General features: G+C 46.4%; 1 protein-coding gene across 1 annotated transcript in view; it reads right to left on the minus strand.

Annotated features, from left to right (window-relative positions):
* Positions 1–22,210, minus strand: part of LOC147717869 (uncharacterized) — a 238,819-nt gene that overhangs the window by 183,151 nt on the left and 33,458 nt on the right. Inside the window, exons 3-4 of the mRNA XM_086920577.1 lie at positions 14,621–14,656; positions 12,492–12,777 (exon numbers count right to left, since the gene is read on the minus strand). Of these exons, the coding sequence (XP_086776703.1) occupies positions 12,492–12,777; positions 14,621–14,656 (322 nt within the window). The remainder of the gene's footprint in view (positions 1–12,491; positions 12,778–14,620; positions 14,657–22,210) is intronic.

A 22,210-nucleotide genomic window follows, 5' to 3' on the forward strand; every position in this document is an offset into this window, starting at 1 on the left:
CACGTTCTTTATCCCATTCTGCTGACATCGCTGTATCGGTATTGAGTGCTCTCCTTTGACATCCACTGCCTTTCTGGCGCGTTACACACTAAGGACTACCTCTCCCGCTAGAATATTTGACAAAGCGATATTGGCTTCTGCACTCACTCCCTCGCGCTGCCCCGTGGGACCCCAGCTCCCTGTCAGCCCTCCGGCCACCACTGAATCAGGATTACTCACGGTTGCGTTGCGGAAGCAGTGTCTGCCAGATCTGAATTTCACTGCGGGGGGCCCTCGTATTCCTCGTGTGGAAGAAAAATCTCCAAAGTTCGGTTTTCTGGCTGTATGGGGTGCTCCTGAATGAGGAGGGTCGGTGTGAAAGGCTCCAGATAGCCTTAAATGTAATTTCCCAATCCTGGCTTAGGTTTCAAGAAGAACAGGCACCGACTCCGTGGATGAAATCAAAGGTTCTTTATTCACCAATACGTGCAATCAGACCCGTTTCGGCGGATGAAACCGCCTTGTTCTCTACATCTGCTTACACCATGATTGTGAACTACATTTATACTAGTGCATTTTGGTTAATTGGTAGAACAACCATGTGACAAAAACGACATGTGACCGTGAACATAGAAGAGTTTAAAGCGCTCTTGAATTTGTGCAAGTCATTGTGACACATAATAAAAGCAAAAATATTTTAAACGTTTGTAAATACATCTTTACATATACACGTATCCGCTATGTGTGCGGGTCATTAGTAGTTGTACATCGGAGCTTTTGCGGTGTCTAAAATGTAAATGACTGTGAGTGAGAAGCCTGCTGTCAAACGTGTGTTGATTTAGACATAGAAGAGTTCTTTAAGCGGCATGTTAAAAGTGTCTAGTCGCTTTGCAATCTGTAACCTCGTGGATCTGTTCCAGGTAACTCCAGAGTAAGTGTGTCTCTGGCTGAGCATGTTTTCAGGTGAGTGGAGAGCGCGTTAAATTAAATACATGTATGCCATGATGACACCGTGAACGTTCGGTGTGGAAATGGAAGTTAAGGGGCAAGATTCAATGCGAAATTATTCGCATAGTTTTACCGTGGGTTGACTTGCTTCCGGAGATATGTGCGGGGGGCCCCCAAATTATCTGGCTTAAAAGTGTGAGCATAAATGCTGTTGCTGTTCGTTATCGGTGATATATTAAATTATGTGGTAATACGCAAGTGTGTGGATGCGAACAGGGGTGGCCAGTGGGGGACAGAGAGTATATATATATATATATATATAGCTCCAGCTTCAATCCCCGGTACGGGTAAAGAACGGGCCACACTCATGAGGTATTTTCTTCACCAAATGGTTTATTAATATAAACACAGGACGCGTTTCGGCGTTCTCCACCTTTTTCTTACTGTGTACAGGGTGCATACAACTCAATCACCATTTTAAACGTTCGCCAGCAATGTTGACTTTGTGTAAATCAATGGCAAAGAAAGAGGACTTCTCTTCAAAAGAATGTATATAAAACAAGAATGGGGTCATATTAATACTTGGTTTTTGAATACTAATAAAATACATTTCCAATTTGGTTTTCATTTGTGCAAATCAGTATTTACATGTGCAAGAAAAAAAATATATATATAAGAGCGCTTATGAATCATTTTAAATGCGTAAATCATAACCGTCCTATAATTCCAACTTCTTCATTTAGGAATTATTATAGCAAATTTCAAAATATCTTCCTCTGCGCTCGCACTCTTTTAAGCAAAATTGAGCCCTGGATGGGCATTCATTATAATTACAAAAACAATATTTCGGGTCTATTTCAAATTGAGGTTTTAGATTCTTTGAGTTTTCAGGCGCCTTTTTATGCAGCAGATATTTTTACATTTCTTTCCTCAACTGATTAACCAGATATCAATCTTCAATTACAATCTATAAATACAGATTCCAAATACATCCCTTTAACCTAGATGAATTAAAAGTTCTTCCTCAGTGTTGAGGCCATCGGGGATTACGGTCTGCATATCAAATATGTATCTTGACTCTAACCTTCTAAGTTTGAGTTCCCTATTTCCACCAAGATCATTTAAAGGTACATGGCTCAAACAAAAGAATGTTAGCTGATTCCTGTCACTATTATGGTGTTGCGCAAAGTGTTGTGACACAGGGTATGAGAAGTCTTTATTTTCTATTGCTCGTGTATGTTCCAGAATTCTCTTTTTTGCAGGGTGTATGGTATTTCCTATGTACTTTTCAGTGCAATGACAGTAAAGACAATAAACGCTGTACGGTGTATTGCATATTAAAAATCTAGTTATCGTTTTAGGATTTCTCATTGCAGGAATTTTGTAAGACATAACTTTTGGGCTGTTCTCGCATGCCTTGCATTTTGTGCATGGAAAAAAAATCCTGTGACCTTGCTAATTCTGGTAACAAATGGTATTTGTTCATAGTGGCTTTTAACTAATTGGTCTCGCAGAGACTGGCTCAGCCTATATGTTATCCGTGGATAATCAGGTACGGACCTTCCTATTATTTGGTCTGTCTTAAGAATGTGCCAATTTCTGCACAATATTTTTCCTAGAGACTCAGCTTCACTTGAAAATGTAGTGATACATCTGCATTCCTCATCCTCCCTTTTGGATGGCTGCGTTTTGTCTTTTAGTAGACAGTGTCTGGGTATTTTTTCAACCTTACTTAGAATTTTCAAAAGGAGTTTCTCACAGTAGCCCTGTATCTTTAATCTATCAATAGCTTCATACACTGCAATATAGAAATCATCTATATTTGGGCAATTCCTTTTTAAGTGTAGAAGCTCCCCATATGGTATGCTGTTTTTTAAGTTTCTGGGGTGGCTACTTGATGTTTCTATTATCGAGTTTCCGGCAGTCTCCTTCCTAAATAAAGATGTATATATCTTGTCATGTTGAATAAATACTTTTAGGTCTAGCAAGGGAACCTCCTTCTTACTGATCTGTCCACTAAAATGTAAATTCAAATTATTGTTATTCAATTCATGAATGTATTCCTCGGCTTCTCTCTGTGGACCCTTCTAAAGAATAAATAAATCGTCAATATACCTTTGGCATGAAATGACACATTTGGTCCAATTTTGATATTTGTCCGTCCAGGCTACCTGCTTCTCCCACCAGCCCACAAAGAAATTTGCATCGCTGGGGGCGAAGTAGGTGCCCATCACGGTTCCGCATATTTTACGATAATGTTGTTTCTCAACGAGGAAGATGTTATTACATAGGCAGAAACTGATAAATTCCATTAACATTTTATTATGCTCCGTTAACTCCAATGACCTGCCTCTCAAAAAATAATGTACAGCTTGTAAGCCCTTAGTGTGTTCAATTACAGTATACAGGCTTGTTATGTCCAAAGCTATCATCAACAAATCTTCCTCCCAAGGAATGTCCATAATGCTCTTGATGTTATGTTATGTTATGTTAACCGGATTTGTAGAGCGCACAGCTGCCCCAGCAAAGGGGGGACCTGGCGCTATAATGGACAAAAATCCGGACACAAGCAGTACCAAAGACACAACCATAACAACTCTAGGAATCCGAAGGGAAAAGGAAGGTTTTTACGGCCTTCCAGAAAACCAGAAGTTCGTCAATAGCGCGGATATGGACAGGAAGAGAGTTCCATAGCCTGGCAGCAAGCACTCTGAAGGAGCGGCCACCGGCCCTAGCCCTCTTGAAGCACGGGACTATGACCAGATGGAGTCCTGAGGATCTTAGTGACCGTGGGGGTACATACAGCGAGATAAAATGCTCCAAGATCGGAGGGGAGGAGTGCTTCAGAATTTTAAACAAAAGGCAGAGAGACTTGAACTTAATCCTCTGAGCAACAGGGAGCCAATGGAGTTTATAGATGGTTTTTTTGGCTGAACAGAATCTCGGCAAGCCTACCAGAACCCTGGCGGCAGCGTTTTGAACGCGTTGAAGTCTGGAAAGTTCGGCCTGATTAGCTCCAAGCAAAAGGGAACTTGCGTAGTCCAACCTGGACAAAATCGTAGCTTGTACAATAAGCTGTCTGGTTGGAGCATCGAAGAATTTAAAAATGGGTCTGAGCCTACGAAGAGTCCCGAAGCACGTGGCAGCGATTTTCTTAGTGTGAGAGACAAAACTAAGTTTAGATTCCAACTAGACCCCTAGGTTTTTAACCTCAGTGGCAGGGATAGGGGTTGGGCCGAGCTCAGATGGCCACCAATGATCACCCCAGAGATGACTCTGCCTGCCAACAATGAGCACCTCGGTTTTTTTGGCGTTCAATTGCAGGCAATTGTCTGTCATCCAACGGGCCACTGAGCTGATTCCCTCACGGAACTTAGCCGCCTCAAGGTCGGAGGCCCCACTTATTGCAACTGCCAGCTGCATGTCATCGGCGTAGGACACCATAGTCAGGTTCCAACGCTTGGTGACAGCAGCCAGAGGCTGCACATAGAGATTGAAAAGTGTGGGGCTAAGAGCCGACCCCTGCGGAACACCCTGGGCGATAGGATAGGGTTTAGATTGAAAGGGAGGAGTGGTAACCCTGAATGTGCGACCAGATAAAAACGATCGGAACCATTCAAGTGCCACGTTGTCGACCCCTGCCTCACCCAAACGCTGTAATAGAACAGCTTGGGAGACGGTGTCGAACGCGGCACTGAGGTCAAGAAGCACCAGTGCTGCCGTTTGACCAGAATCAACCAAAGTTCGCAAGTGATCGACCATTGAGAGCAGCGCAGTCTCAGTGCTGTAGCCAGGTCGAAAGCCATTCTGCGAAGGGTCTAAAATATTAGCAGAATGGAGATGGTTGGATAGGATTGCTTTGACATGGGCCTCGGTCCTCGTTCGGTTGATGAAGTGTGTGGAATCTCGTGTATAGGAAGGCAACATCTGTACAAAGTCAACTAAAAAATGATCCACGAATTGGGACATAGCCTCAGTCAAAGAACCTATGGAGGAAACTATTGGACATCCTGGTTGTCTAATAGCGACCTTGTTCAGTTTCGGCAAATGATTAAAAGTAGCTGTAGTCGGAAATGGGCATGTTAGAAATTTAAATTCATTATCATTGATCATTTTCCTATCTGCCCGTTTCTGAATCAGTTCATGATATTCATGAATGCTAGCAATATATTCATTCTTTGTTATCTTCACATAACATGTGATGTCGGATAGTTGCCGAAGTGCCTCTTTAACATAGAATTCTCGGGACATTAAAACAATATTTCAGCCCTTATCTGGGGTTTACATACCAAGTCCGGATCATTCTTCAATTGTTGTATCGCTTCTCTTTGTCCTTTTGTCAAGTTCATTTCCATGTGTGATGCCATCCCCATCCTCATTATACCTAGCTCTCTTTTCACTGCTTCTTCGAAAACATCAATTGTATCATAGGGGGTTACTGGATTGTATGTAGATTTCAAGTTTGAATGTTGTCTGTATTGATTTCTGTTCCAAACCGAATCCTCTAGCTTCAATTATCGTTGATGTCGTATCTTGCGTACTGGTAGGGATTTGACTTGCCATCAGTGATGTTATGAGTGATGTCACTGACCATGTCATGAGTGATGTAATATGTGACATCATCAGCAGTGCATTGGGCGCGTGCGAGTTATAGTTAGCTGAACTAACTATAACAGGGGAATTTCAATGGTTTTGTATGAGCAAAATGTCCAGCTAACTATAACATGTGTGAAACGTATGGTTTTTTCAGTGAATTTCTAAGGTTTTTTAAATGCTAATACCTAACTATAACGTGGCTGAAACCTATGGTTTTTTCAATGAATTTCTAAGGTTTTTTAAATGCTAATTCCTAACTATAACATGGCTGAAACCTATGGTTTTTTCAGTGAATTTCAAAGGTTTTGTAAATGATAACTTTTAAATGTATGAATTGCTATTTTTTTATACTGATTTACTACATTGTTTTAAACTATTTATTTTTAGATATCTTATTTTTTAAATTACATTACATTACATATTTTTAATATAAATTGAAAAAAAATGTTTTTAAAAATATTGAAATTGTAATATTTGTTTTTTTATTAATTTATATATTTTTTTTATTTTATATAGCAGGCAATGATCCTATGGAAGGAAATTCAAGTTACTGGTAAGTACGGTTAAAATTACTTTTGAGGAGCAGTACTGGGCTTAAAGATCCAGCACTGAGGTCTCTCCTGATAATAGGTGAGTAAATCGGAATTCGTAGTTTGGCTGATTTTAGAGGAATATTTTAAAGTTCCAAAACTCCACACTTAGAAGAATTTCCAAGTGAAACCAGTCAATGTTAGCCTATGGAAGAAATTCAAGTTACTGTAAGTACGCTTAGAATTACTTTTCAGGATCAGTAGTGGACTGAAAGATGCAGCACTGAGGACTCTTCTGATAACAGGTGAGTAAATCGGAATTCCTAGTTTGGCTGATTTTAGAGGAATTTTTTTAAGTTCCAAAACTCCACACACAGCAGAATTTCCAAGTGAAACCAGTCAATGTTAGCCTATGGAAGGAAATTCAAGTTACTGTAAGTATGGTTAGAAATAATTTTCAGGATCAGTAGTGGGCTGAAAGATGCAGCACTGAGGTCTCTCCTGATAACAGGTGAGTATATCGAAATTCGTAGTTTGGCTGATTTAATAGGAATATTTTAAAGTTCCAAAACTCCACACTTAGAAGAATTTTCAAGTGAAACAAGTCAATGTTAGCCTATGGAAGGAAATTGAAGTTACTGTAAGTACGGTTAGAATTATTCTTCAGGATCAGTACTGGGCTTTTTGGCCCTCAGGGACCATCAGTATTGAAAGAAAATTAATTTCCCAACTTAAAACACGCCACGGGGTGCGTTTGCACTAACCCTGGGCGCAGTGCTATGCTCCGCCCACGGAGTGTATTTAGTGTTGCCTACGTCGCACTTTGCAAAATAGGCGTAGTAGGCAACACTTCGCACACTCCGTGGACGGAGCGAAGTTGCCTGCCACCCGCCTCCCTCGGGCCTCTTCTACATGCTTCTATTAATTTAAAAATACAGTTAAAGTACATTACAAGCACTTACCTTATATGCGGCGTTCCGGGGCTCCCTCTTCTGATCACGCGGCGAGTTCTTCTATCCAAATGCGCATGCACACTGTCGTACAACTTCTTGGTCATCTCGATCAATGGTACTCAGGGAGAGAATGATCGTTGACAATTTCTTTGTTTCCTCCGAATCATATTGCTCCCCAAATTGTCCCTCCATGCCTATTTCTGGATTAGCTTTTTTCACCCTCCTTCGGCATCAGACGATCCATCTGTGCCTCTCTCTATTCTTGAATCTCTTATTCTTTGCTTGCAGACACTCTAAAGGAGGCACCACATCCAAATAATTAAGGGTGAGTGGAATGTTTCGTGCTGCCCACGGCATTGGCAGAATTTTTCTTACCCAGCATTACTATTTAACATGGACCTCTGGCCAGATTCTGCCAATCGCCGCATGGCAGAATTTTCCTCTCGCGAGGCTCCAGAAAATGCAAGCAACATTTGGCATCCCCTATCAAGTTCTTCTAACGCAGGTAGGAGCGAACGGTCATGGTCAGACGGCTGTTTCACAAGGAGATTTGCTGTCACTGGAGCTGATTTTCGACTGGAGTGCAGCAAAATAACCTTGAATGGGCACAGACTCTTGTGCAATGCATGGTGCCATTTGCGCTGATTTATTTCTCAGCTCTGGCTACCAGGGCTAAATTGCAGCACGAGCTGCATTTTTTCTGCACATTGGCAGAACTCCATGGAGTATCGCTGAGTTTTATGAAACTCCTCGAGTTCTACCCTACCCTACAAATAGTGTGACCCGCTCATAATTAAGCATCTTTTTAAAATAAATATGCAAACCACTATTGACATTCGAATTAGGTTACCTGCACATCGCTAATGACGAAAAAGCAAAAATCTTCATATTCTAAGGCAGCTCCTCTAGGCTTCAAAATGCCTCAAGGGCAAGTCAAGTCAAGTCAAGTCAAAACATTTATATAGCGCACTACATACCCAGAGGGTTTCAAGGCGCTTAGGAAGGGGAGGTGGATTATTTGTCAAATATCCACGTTTTAAGCTGCTTTCTGAACGCTAGGTGGTTCTGGGTGAGGCGAAGGTAAGCGGGGAGTGAGTTCCATGTTTTGGCAGCCAGGTATGAGAAGGATCTGCCTCCCATGGTGGTCTTGTTGATGCGAGGTACAGTGGCGAAGGCTTGGCTGGAAGAGCGGAGTTGGCGGGAGGGGGTGTAGAAGGACAGTCGAGAGTTGAGGCAATCTGGTCCGATGTCGTAGAGTGATTTGTGTGCGTGGGTAAGCAGTCGGAAGGTGATCCTCTTATTGACGGGTAGCCAGTGAAGGTCTTTAAGGTGACCGGAGATGTGTTCGTTGCGTGGGATGTCTAATATGAGTCTGGCTGAGGCGTTTTGGATTTGTTGTAGTTTCTTCTGGAGTTTAGCGGTGGTACCTGCGTAGAGGGTGTTACCGTAGTCCAGTCGGCTCGTGATTAGAGCGTGGGTGACTGTTTTCCTTGTTTCGGGGGGGATCCAGCGAAATGTTTTTCTGAGCATGCGAAGAATGTTAAAGCAGGAAGAGGATACAGCGCTAACTTGTCTGTTCATTGAGAGTGAAGAATCCAGGATGACGCCAAGGTTCCGTGCGTGGTCTGTCGGGATGGGTGCATTTCCGAGGGCTTCCGGCCACCAGGAGTCGTCCCATGCAGAGGGGGATTTACCTAAGATGAGGACTTCTGTTTTGTCTGAGTTCAGTTTCAGACGGCTTTGTTTCATCCATTCGGCGACTTCTTTCATTCCTTCGTGTAGGTTAGTTTTAGCGGTGCTGGGGTCCTTGGTGAGAGATAGGATCAGTTGAGTGTCATCCGCGTAAGAGATGATGTTGAGGTTGTGTTGGCGGGCGATGGCCGCAAGGGGGCTCATGTATACGTTGAAGAGGGTGGGGCTGAGTGAGGATCCTTGTGGTACGCCGCAGATGATTTCGGAGGCCTCGGATTTGAATGGTGGGAGGCGGACTCTCTGGGTTCTTCCGGTGAGGAACGAGGTGATCCATTCCAGTGCCATACCTTGGATTCCGATGTTTTTGAGGCGTTGTAAAAGGGTGCTGTGGCAGACTGTGTCGAAGGCTGCAGAGAGGTCGAGGAGGATGAGGGCGACTGTGTCTCCATTGTCCAGTAGAGTTCGAATGTCGTCTGTTGCTGCGATGAGGGCGGTCTCAGTGCTGTGTTTTGCTCGGAAGCCAGATTGTGAGGGGTCGAGTGATTTGTTGGCTTCGAGGAAGGCGGCGAGCTGGTTGTTGACAGCTTTCTCGATGACTTTGCCGGGAATGGAAGAAGCGAGATGGGGCGGTAGTTTTTGAGTTCATTGGGGTCTGCTGTTGGTTTTTTCAGAAGGGCGGTAAGTTCAGCGTGTTTCCAGTCTTCTGGGAAGGTAGCGGAGTTGAAGGAGCAGTTGATGACGTCTCGGAGGTGCGGTGCTATGACGGAGTCCGCTTTGTTGAAGATGTGGTGAGGACATGGGTCTGTGGGGGATCCTGAGTGGATGGAATTCATCAGGCGGATGGTGTCCTCCGTGGAGATTGGGTTCCAGGCGTTAAGGGTGTTAACGGGGGGAAGATGGTCAGTTGATGGTAGGGTGGGTTGGCTTCCGGCTTGGTTGTCAAAGCTGTTGTGGATGTCAGCAATCTTGTTGTGGAAAAAAGAGGCTAGGGAATCGCAGAGGGTTTGAGAGGGGGTGATGTCGTTGGAGTTGGCTGAGGGGTTGGAAAATTCCTTGACGATGTTGAAAAGTTCCTTGCTGTTATGGGCGTTGTTGTCAAGTCGATCTTTGAATGCTGTTTTCTTGGCTTTTCGGATCAGTTGGTGGTGAGTACGGATGGCGCTTTTGAAGGCGTCCTTGTTGTTGGTGGATGGGTCTTTTTTCCAGGCCTTTTCAAGGTAGCGGCACAATTTCTTGGATTTCTTGAGGTCGTCGTTGAACCATGAGGCCTTCTTGATGCCAAGTTTGTGTTGACGTATTTTCAGTGGTGCTAAGGTGTCGGCGGTGTTGGATAGCCAAAGGGTGAGGTTGGAGGCGGCTTCGTTGGCGTTAGAAGAGAGGGCTGGGGAGGTTTGAAGGAGTGATGTGGAGATCTGCTCTGTGGTGATTTTGTTCCAGTTTCTTTGTAGAGTAGGTTGGAGGTGGATGATGGGTTTAGGCTTGTTGTAGGTGAAGTGAACGCAGCTGTGGTCAGTCCAGAGGAGATCCGTGGTGTGGCTGAAGGAGACGTGGTTGCTGGAGGTGAAGATGGGGTCGAGTGTGTGACCTGCGATGTGGGTGGGGGAAGTGACCAGTTGTTTAAGTCCGAGGTTGGCGAGGTTGTCCAAGAGGGTGGTGGTGTTGTGGTCGTTGCTCTTTTCGAGGTGGAAGTTGAGGTCTCCCAGAAGGATGTAGTCTTTGGAGGAGAGCGCGTGTGGGGTGATGAAGTCCGTGATGTCTTCACAGAATTTTGCGCGGGGTCCTGGTGGTCTGTAGAGGAGGGTGCCTCTGAGTGTGGTCTTGGGGTCGATGTGGATCTGGAAGTGAAGGTGTTCGGAGTTAGCGAGGTTGGCGTCGGAGCTGGTGGAGATGCGGATGGATTTCTTGTGGACGATAGCGATTCCTCCTCCTGTATGGTCGGTGCGGTCCTTGCGAGTGATCTTATAGTCATCAGGGATAGCGATGGCGATGTCAGGGGCGGAGGAAGCGTTCATCCATGTTTCCGTTAGGAAGGCGACGTCGGGAGAGATGGTGTCTAGTAGGTTCCAGAGGTCAATGGCGTGCCTGTGGACCGAGCGGGTGTTGAGAAGGATGCATTCTAGGTGGTTGGGGTCGGGAATCCGTGGTGTGGTCGTAGCGGAGATGTTGTAGGTGCAGCTAAATTTGCAGGAGAAGCAGGAGAACGGTCCATGGGTGCGTCCAGGAGCGGCTTGGACGCAGTTGGGGGCGCGACCGGGGTTGAGGGCTAGGAGGGTGGCGGCATTGTAGGTAATGCGGGAGGGCTGGGCCGCGCGAGGGGCAGGGGGTCTGGCGCTGGGCGCGGTCCAGGCGCGGACGGGCGTAGACGGGCTTACCTTTGGCGCACCTTCGGCGCGGAGTGGGCGCAGTCGCTGCGCGTGGACGCTGCGCGCGGGAACTCCTGTCATATATGGATGGTGGAGGGGGAGGGGCGAGGGCGTCTCAGCTGGGAGGCGGGGCGGGCACACGATGACGACGAGAACAACAAACAAAATGGAGGCGGAGGGGGGAGGCACAGCGGAGCGCTTCAGGTAAACGCGCTGGTAACGCTGGGGAAGCGGACACAATGGCACAAGCAGGCGGACTGGAATTAAAATGCAGCGATCGAGCGCAAACACAGAGCGCTAATGTAATTAATCAAATGAGCACAAACACAGAGCGCCAGTACAATTAATCAAATGAGCACAAACACAGAGCGCCAGTACAATTAATCAACTGAGCACAAAACAGAGCGCCAGTACAATTAATCAAATGAGCACAAACACAGAGCGCCAGTGCAATTAATCAAATGAGCACAAACACAGAGCGCCAGTGCAATTAATCAAATGAGCACAAACACAGAGCGCCAATGCAATGCAGATAATAGGCAGCGAACGAGCACAAACACGGAGCGTCAATAAATTGAGCACAGGCACAGAGCAATGCAATCAGTAAGAGGGCAAGAAACGCTGGGATACCAGATGTCAGGAGGGACACTGGGAGCGACCCCTCAGCCCGTGAGGAAGGAGCGAGTCACGGCGCTTGCAGGGGAAGAAGAGGTATTTGAAGACTGTGGGAGGGCGTCTCAGCTGGGAGGCGGGGCGGGCACACGAGGACGACGAGAACAACAAACAAAATGGAGGCGGAGGGGGGAGGCACAGCGGAGCGCTTCAGGTAAACGCGCTGGTAACGCTAGGGAAGCGGACACAATGGCACAAGCAGGCGGACTGGAATTAAAATGCAGCGATCGAGCGCAAACACAGAGCGCTAATGTAATTAATCAAATGAGCACAAACACAGAGCGCCAGTACAATTAATCAAATGAGCACAAACACAGAGCGCCAGTACAATTAATCAAATGAGCACAAACACAGAGCGCCAGTACAATTAATCAAATGAGCACAAACACAGAGCGCCAGTGCAATTAATCAAATGAGCACAAACACAGAGCGCCAGTGCAATTAATCAAATGAGCACAAACACAGAGCGCCAATGCAATGCAGATAATAGGCAGCGAACGAGCACAAACACGGAGTGTCAATAAATTGAGCACAGGCACAGAGCAATGCAATCAGTAAGAGGGCAAGAAACGCTGGGATACCAGATGTCTGGAGGGACACTGGGAGCGACCCCTCAGCCCGTGAGGAAGGGCAAGTCATTTTGGATATAGATTCCTAACTTGTGTCAAACTAGAGCATCCTATCCTCTACGAAGAGTGTTTATTAGTGCTGCCCATTGCTAATGGTTTGTATCACAAGCTAGTTTCAGTCACCCTTACCTGGTGTTCTGGATGCCATTCATCCCCAGCCAGTCCCCGATGTGGATTGCAGCACCGTTGATTCTCGTTGACTCATTGCCTCCTGGGTTGGTGATGGTCACTGAAGTTACAGGCAAGGTGACCTGTAGATCCACTCTCCACCAGGGGCTGAAGCTGTACTCGGTGGAACTGCAGTCACCCTGTGTGAAATCGCTCCCCAGATCCCCATCGATGGCCCGACTCGCGACAGCCTCATCATCCAGCGTGCTTGATTGGCTGGCAACACCCCAGAGGGCGACGTTGATCTCTGTGAAGAGAAAATATGTCTGGGTCAGATCTTGCCATTGAGAGTTGAAGTCATGAAAATGGAAGACAGGCTCTAATGGAAGCATCCCAGAGGAAAGACCAAAGAAAATATTAACAATTTTCCAAATGTTACCTGTGAAATTAGACAGTCAGAGACAGAAATGTGGAGATGCCAAGGGGCAAGACGATTCAGAAACAATTTGGCGAAGAAATAAACAACCTACTCAAGCAAGATATCATTGGTCAGGTCAAAGCATCAACACCAATGGTCTGGCCTATAGTTCCTGTGGCTATGTGCATATGCATCAATCCCAAAATAGAGAGGGAGAGTGACACTGCACCCCTGCATCCTGGGTGTGATGCATCAGCTGGAAGGGGCACATTTCTTTGCAAACATTGACATAAAAAAGCAACTGGAGTTGGAGGAGTCAGATCAGTATAAATGATGTTTGTCAGACATCCTGGTCTCAGGTGTAAGCGTCTGAGTTTTCGACATCTCTAGTTATTAATGATCGTTATTTGAAAGATATAAATGGATTCTCCCTGGTGCACAAATAGTTAAATCTTGTTTCATTGAGAACCCTCGTCTCCATGTCTATCAAGTCAGTGCATACTGGGGACGGCACACAGAATATTCTCTGACAGCTGAGCTGGGGTAATAGAGTGATAGCTCTTCATAAGCCAGCACTCATAGAAATAGAAGAAATACTAAAGTGGTAACTGTCTTGGCTCAAGAAGCCAGAGAAACAGAGATGTACCAATAGTAGCACAACTGAACACTTATAGCGAGAGAAGCAGTAGGGAGCTTAGTATAGTACATTTTCTACAAGTCTGCTGTCATGGGAAGCACAGAGGCAATAACTCAATGGTTCTTTAGAAGGCAGCAACTAGAGTATTAGAAGTGATGATATAGTTGTATATGTCTGCAAGGCATATATATAATGTAACTTCGCCTGCATTTACACAGCATGCCTTTACAATGGGGTCAGTACAACGACCGCATTGTTACCTTGCGTACCATTGCAAAGCAATTCATTACAACAACTTGTGTAGGGGGCGCTGGAGTTTGGAGTAGTATAATATACTATTCCAAATCCAGTCTGTGCAACAGTAGGGAAGGTGTTGTATTTAAAATCCAACACCTAAAGGCCCCTATAGCAAGCAGTTGAAATGACTTGGGTTTTAATGGTATGCGTGGTAACAACGCGGTCGTTGTACTGACCGCATTGTAATGGCACTGCGTTGTACCGACAGTGCTGTAATCGCTGTTTCCTGTGTGCAAGTCCTTTAGAGAGACAAAGAACAACTAGAATGGCAAAACTTCCATTTACACCATACAGAGTTGAGTATTAGTACGGTTTGGTGGGTCAGTAAGATAGATGCTTGGTCAGCTCTGAGTGCTGAGAGGCCCTGCAAATGTGGATCTTGGTCTGAACGTATGTGGGCACCGAGCCTTCTGGGCACTTGTAGGTGAGGCACAAAATCGAGAATGAAATTCCGGTGGAACCAGGAGCCAGTGAACGCCTCACACCCCTAGGAGAAACACGAGTACTTTTTTGGCCAGCATAAGAGGGTGCCTCTACCGTTTTAGTGTTTTTGGTCTCCTTCCCTTTGGTACACTTTCAGGCCTGAATGAAAGGCCATTTCTGTTGTCCCGGTGTGAGTTGATTTGAGAACTGTTTATTAGAACACTGTGCATATAAAGTTCTTTTATAGCTTTGTTCCTGTTAGGAATTAGGCTCTTTTTCTCCATCCATTACTCTGTGTCAGATACTTAACTAATATATCTAATAAAGTAAAGTTTAGATTGGATAAGGACATCTTTCAAAGCATTGTCTCCTTACCTTTGTTTGTTGACATGGTCTCCACCTGAGCCAGTCCTGGAAAATATGACACCACAAAATCAGTTACTTATCATCCCATACAGAAACACTGTTATAAGCCATTAGATCGTAGAGTCAAACATTTTGTACACTGGCTCTAACGTTGAGACACTCAAGACTAGTTTATACACACACAGTAAAGAACCCTCATTGGTGCACAGGCTGTATGTCTAACACTGGAGCACTCTCATTGTTAACACTGAATGCCTAACACAGAGCGCTCTCACTCTTACATGGTCAATATGTCTAACACTAGAGCAATGCCATTATTACATTGTCAGTATGTCTAACACTATGGAACTTTCATTCTTGTGACTAACACAGGATCACTTCCATTGTTTACACACATTCTCTAACACAGAAGTACTCTCACTGGTAATACAGTACATCCAACACAGAATCACTCCCATTGCTTACACACCATTTCTAATACAGGATCACTCTCATTAGTTACACACTATCTCTAACACAGGATCACTTTCATTGGTTATACACTATCTCTAACACCAGAGTGCTTTCACTGTTAACACAGTATGGGGGATATTCTCAAGAACGTTATAAACAACGCAAAATTAGCTTAAAGCAACTCTTCACATCGCAGTCTATCGCGGGAAAATAACACTGTATTAACGTTGTATTCTCAACACGGCTGTAGCATGCGATAGGCCCATGAGAACGCGTCAAATGTACATGATAAAGTCAACACGATGCCGCAAAAATGTGAAACACGAGCGCTAAAAAAGTTTGTATGAGGCCAATCGCGATACAAAAATCTGCGAAAACCAGGGGCAGGCCTGCAATTCCCACACGTCTAGCAGGAAAAGGCACCATAAAAGCAGTTTTAAAAAATGATGAGATGACAATGAACGAGCACAACCCCACATCCGTGACGTAAAACAAATTACCATTGTCCCGCATCAAATATGCATCTCCTCAGAGTCACAATGTACATTGACATGTAGTCTGCATGTGAACTGCGCCAATGAGGGAACATACCTGGAACACACTGTGAAACCGCATCTCCCCTTCACATTGCAGAGGGACAATCAACACCTCCTACACACAGACATGTCATGTCCATGATCAATCAATTATGTAAGCATGGACGAATGTAGGGGCACTGACTCCCACTTAGGTACATGTCGCCCATGTTGTGGAACTTGAGTCACAGGGTGCATCACTGCATCATGGTGGTACATATCTGAGCCCAAAAGGAGCCCTGTTGTCACTTGTAGGTCACAAATGTCAGCCGAAATGGAATGATTTGGGACACATGTGAAACGCCAAAGAGTGGGATTCCGCACTAACTGTGACACACAGAACTGGCAGGTCGAATACGTGACACCCTAAACAGCCTCTCTGCACAGAGGTGACACACCCACCATCCATTAACAAATACAAAAATTGTTAGCACCACATGCCCCACTTACATTTGTCTGAGTGATATGGCTGTACAGATGAGTGACATGCACTCAGGGAATGTGTTTTGGAATGCATATATTTGCACATGCTGTGCCTGAGGTCCTTTTGTACTGTCCCATGATTTTAAGGATTGTCACAATGTGACATGCTCATGTGAAGAAATTATCAATGATGGTGTTCCTACAGGCTATTCCTGCTGTGGCTGCAGTGGTGTGTGGTCCACCTGCCTCATCTTCCTCATCATTGTCCGCTGCATATGGCACTTGTATCCATGGTGCATTGCTATGTAAACATATGTTGTGCAACACACAACATGGCATGATCATCTTGCACACAATGTCTGGGCTGCCTAGGAGCCTTCCACCTGTGATGTTCAGGCACCTGAAACGTGACTTCAACACGCCAAATGTGCGTTCCACGATGCCTGTGGGGCATTTGTGGGCCAAATTGTACTGCCCCTGGGCATGTGTGTTCGGGGCTTGGAGGGGTGTCATCATCCAAGCGCAGAGTGCATATCCTTGATCACCTGTGACAGTGCAGAGAGACATGAGTCAAAATTAGGTTCCGCATGATGTGTTGTCAGGCTCACTCGATCATTGGTGTGTGATATGTGTGACTTAGTGATTCTTGTATGACATGTCCTGCTTGTTGCAAATGAGCAGCATCAATGTGTATTATGTAGCCTCACTGCTGCTCCTCCCTCCCCCCGAGGCTATTCACTAGTGTGCACAGCGCATTTGCATCACTTGCACCCCTACCGCACACCATTGTCATGTCTGTCTGCTCATATCCACAAGCCTGACAATGACACAGTGATGTTGTGCACTGAAGGTGGGAGGCCACGTGTGTGTGGACCTATGGTAAGGACAGGGCGATGTAGAGTTCATGCCTGGCTGAACCAGCCATGTGTTTTAGGGTAGACCTTTGTGTTATGCTGCAGTAATAGCGACACACACAACAGTTGGCATTTACCCCTTGGCCGACCCCGTATTCCGGGGGCATGCTACATAGCAACATTGTCCATTGCAGGACAGGTGGTGCAGACACTACAACAGAGTCACATGCATTAATCACGTCCTTGGAAAGGCTTAAACTTTACCGCGCCCAGAGCCACGTGTTGAATACCCACACCCCTATGCTGTACTGCCATATGCCGTTGCACTGCGCCTATGCTCACAGGTGGGTACGATACAGCTAAATGTCCCAGGTCCACCCCACTGCCTGCGGTGACAAGGTTGCACCCAATGTACACAGCACAATGGAATGTGGTATTTCCCAAGGCACTCATGCATACATAATGACCACACGGGCACACTTTGATAGTTTGTGGAACTGGCTACGGGCACTTGCGCCCACCACCTCCTATTGCCAGGGTCACATGTCCAGTGATTCCTGTGCTGGATGGGTGTTGGGTAGTGTAAGTCACCCCTCAAGGGTTGGTTGGTGCTGGAAACAACTACAAAGGTGATCAGACAATCAGAAGTCCAAAGTTCAAACAGCAAGGGTGCATGACTTGAGCTGCACAGAGTTAGTGGCCCTGGATGCACTGCGGCCTGCACAGGCACACTGCCACTGGACTGTGACTTGTGATGCATTGAGGTAGGGCCACGAGAGCTGAGCGGGTTCTCGTTGATGTCCAAGGAGAATGTTTGGGAGTGTTACGGAGGACAGTGGAAGGTGTCCTTCCAGGGCATGATGCAGATGGCAGAAGCAAACAGAAACAGGCATATGGAGGAGTTGAATGCCACAGACACCTTTTTACCACCATGCCAGTATCAGCTACATGATGATGCAGACAACCCCCACGCCATAGACTCAGACGCAACCAAAGTTCTACCAGAGACTTCCATGGCACAGTGAGTGGCACCAGAGCTGGAGGGGATGCAGTGTGTGATGATGCCTGTACAATTATATGAACTCGGCCATGAGGAGATCAAGACTCATTTCCAATTGTGTGACCTACTCGACCCAAGTGTGTGCCGGAGGCAGCGGTCAGCAGTTGCCCATAGCCACGTGTCGTCGGCTTGTGAGGAACAGAGTTAGTGGAACCAGTGCAGTTGTTGGTAGTGTTCAATCACCTCTGTAACAGAGATCCTTTTCTCCTCCGGACTGGACCGCGTCTTCCTCTTACTCCTCTCCTTGCGTACTGTGATATGTACTCTGCCATGGAGAAATCAAGACTCAGTTCCGATTGTGTGACCTACTTGACAATGTGTTGGCCGGAGGCAGCAGTCAGGGCGGGTCAACTGCTGTTCAGACAGCTCCTCCTGGATCTCTAACATACGATGTTGAAATGGGATGTGGACATGAATTATGCTTGACGGTGGTTGAGACACCAGAGCTGAGCGGGTGTGGGGCCTGTTGGACCGCAGCATAGGCCGAAGGCTGAAGTCTGCAAGGGCCCACAGACATGTGTGGTTGGAATGCTATGCACAGAGTTGGTGGCACCACATCGAAGGCAGTATAGTGATATAAACTCTGCTATAAAATATGTACTCTGCCATAGTGTAATCAAGACTCAGTTCCAAATTTGTGAACTACTTGTCCGCTGTGCATGCCGGAGGAGTACGCCAATGAGAAAGGAGTGCTGGGGGCCCGTTTTGCGGAGGCCGTAATGGTCTGAGGAGGCTGCCAAGGTCGCATGCCTCGGAGCTTGCACCAGCATGTGGTTGGCCCTCTTTGACACATGCCTCGGTGAGCAGAGAGGCCTGGGTGCGCAGGGGCGGGCTAGACGTTTTCAAGGGACCAGCGGCCCGGGGTGCAGCAGGCACGCCTGCTTGCAGGCAACACCACTCATGGCAACAGCGTCGGCCTCATGGCGGGGTGAGAGATGCCGCCCTGGCAGAGACGTTGGGAATTCTGGAAGAGAACCACGCTCAGAGCTACATGCTTTTTATTCACATCCCTACGCTGGCTTGGCGTACGCCGGGCCAGCCCACACCGCTCACGCTTACAGGGGGGGGGCGTAACAAGATACATTTGCGTGATCTTCCCCACTAGCTGGGGTGACATGGTTGTGTCCACTGTCCACTACACTGCATATACCAGCTGTCTATTTCAACATGTATATGTGTGTCGTCTGCATACTGCAGTCTGGTCATCACATCCACGCCACACTTGGCATTGTGTACATTCTCATTCATGGGTCACTTGCCTCCTTCGCACATGCCTGGTTCTCACCTCTCCCCACAATCTGCTATTGTGGCGCTGAGGTGCTATGCCATTGATGGCTTGTGTACATGGCTGGCCCAGGTTCCTACAGTAAGTTGTGCTGTCATGTCTGGTGGATGAGCATGTTGTTTGGCATGTTATATGTGAGTTTGTGACATGTGCATTCCCAGAGTTGTGAGTTGCATGACTGTGGAGTTGATGTGTGTAATGTGTTCATTTGGTACTTACCAACGTGAAGTGCATTCCCGTAGGTGCCGTCCTGGAAGCGCTGGTTGATGACGGACTGTTGGAAGATGTAGGAATCATGCACACTGCCTGGGTAGTTGGCGACGACATTGGTGAAGAGTCCCCAGTGGTCCACTATTGCCTGCACATTGATGGAATGCGTGTGCTTTATGTTGCAGTAATTGTGTGCAGTGTCAGCAGGGGGCACAAGTAAGACATGTGTGCAGTCAATTGCCCCAACATCTGCGGGAAGCCAGCTATGGCTTAGAAGTCTTGCTTGGTCTGCAGCTGTTCCTGCACAGTGTGGGGAAGCATAGGTACTGGGGTACCAAGCTGATGATGGCATCCAGAACAGGTGTGAGGAACTTGGCTAGGGGTGGCTGTTTGTCTCCTCTGACTCTGGCGGTTGTTGGTTGGAAGGTACCAGAGGCCAACAGGAACAGCAGAGTCAGCAGCTTTGTCTGAGGTGGGATGTTGGTTGTCTGCTGTGTTGCTACCCTCAGCCTGTGGACAATGATGTTCAGGATTCGGAGGATGGTTGTCCTTTTGAGCCTGTAGTGGGCAATGACATTCTCTGCTGTTAAGTCTGTGAGGCTGGTGCGTTTCCTGAAGGTCGCTGTCTTTGTCTGCGCTGCCTCTGTGGTGATCCAGGGGGGGTGAGGCAGGGAGTCCAGGGGGGGTGGCGGGTCTGGGGGTGGTGGCGGTGGGTGTTGTGGCCCTGTTGGGGCTTCGAGCTGCATGAGCAGTAGCTCCATGGCATCTGTTGATCTTCAGGTGTGGTTCTGGCTTGGGCTCCCTTTTCTGGTGCAGGTTGGCATCCGACTTTACACCAGGTCAGGGCAGGTGTTAAATTCCTGCTGCTAACGCACCTTATCGCCTGTTTTAGGTGCTTATCGCCGATCGGGCTGTTAGTTGTGAATGTTGCGGAGTGGTGTTGACTCAGCTTTTCGCACGGGAACGCCTACTCTGCAGATCATTAGCGTTAGTTGGTGGGGTCATCTGTGGCAATGGTTTTGCGGCTGCTATCGCAGGTAAACTGGTGATATGGGCTGTTAGCACCAGCTTGTGAATGGGATGATAAATTTATCACCACTTTGGCTACAATAAAGTGCTGATTAACCCTGGGCGAAACACTACGCTACGCTTGCGGAGTTTGCGAAGTTTGCGCAACTTCGCACTACGCGAGCTGCACGTAGCACAGTGCGAACACGCGTAGTGCAGCACTAATTTTTTGCTTGTTCGCGGTCCTGAACGTCATGTTCGCGACCATGAGCAAGCAAAATGACATCCCGGCGAGATTCTCAACGCGGGGAGGTAAGGTTTCTCATTGTGAGTGGTTGCGCATGCTCGCGACCGCTCTTAATGAGAAACTACCAGTTCACGTTGAGAAAGCTGCCGCTCGAGTAATAATCTACTCGAGCAGCAGAAAACTACAGCTCGCACTGTGCAAGATGGCGTTTTCAATGATTGCACAGTGCCGGATGCTTGTCCGCACTGTGCAATCATTGAAAACGCATCTTGCACAGTGCGAACATGCTACTACGCAGCTCGCGTAGTGCTACGTGAAGTTCGCGTAGTGCGAAGTGCACTTCGCGTAGCTTTGCGTAGCGCTACTTCACGAACTACGCCCACCCTTAGTGCTGATAACTCGGCGATAAGTCCTTGGGAATATGCCCCTATGTGTAACACAGAGTGCTCTCACTCTTAAACGGTCAGTATGTCTAACACTAGAGCAGAGTCATTGTTATACAGTGAGTATTTCTAACACTGTAGAATGTTCACTTTTATACTGTGACTAACACATAAGCACTCTCATTGGTAACTCCCCATCTCTAACTCTCTAACACAGGAGTACTCTGACTGTTAATACAGTATGTCTTACACAGGATTACTCCAATTGTTTACACACCATCTCTAACTCAGGATCACTCTCATTGGTTACACACTATCTCTAACACAGGAGTGCTGTCATTGTGAACAGAATATGTATAACACAAAGTGCTCTCACTTTTAAATGGTCAGTATGTCTAACACTAAAGGAGAGCCATTGTTATACAGTCAGTATGTCTAACACTAAGGAACTTTCCCGTTTATACTGTGACTAACACAGGATCACTCATTGTTTACATAACATAACATGTGTATTTGTAAAGCGCATGTATCACCCAAGGGTCTCAAGGCGCTGAATAACAGATGTATACACACTATCTCTGACACAGAGCACTCTAACATAGTATGTATGACACATAGTGCCTTTACTCTTACTTGGTGACTATGTCTAAAACTGAAGAGCTTTATCTTTTATATTGTGATTAACACAGTGCCAGTCTCATTGTTTACACACTATCTCTAACACAGAAGTACTCTCACTTTTACCACAGTGTGTCTAACACAATATGACTAACACAGAGCGTTCTCACTTTTACACGGCCAATATGTTTAACACTAGAGCTGTGTCATTGTTATACAGTCAGTATGAGCCACATCCATACAGGGCTTCTTAAAAGACAATAAAGGCTCTGTTACCTCTTTCTCTACATTCTGGGAGGCATTTCCGGTATACATAAGAGGGATGACAATCTTGAAACACACAGGAGTGCTACATTCCATACGAGGCGGACTATCCAGGTTAGAAAAAGAGATAAGGCTACTGGAACAATCACATTTGAGAATGGGTGACACAAAGCTCCTAGAGGATATTTAAAAAGCCCTAGAGGAGTACCATGACACAGC

This window comes from Lissotriton vulgaris, chromosome 5 (genome assembly GCF_964263255.1).
Source record: "Lissotriton vulgaris chromosome 5, aLisVul1.2, whole genome shotgun sequence".
Classification (NCBI taxonomy): Eukaryota; Metazoa; Chordata; class Amphibia; order Caudata; family Salamandridae; genus Lissotriton; species Lissotriton vulgaris.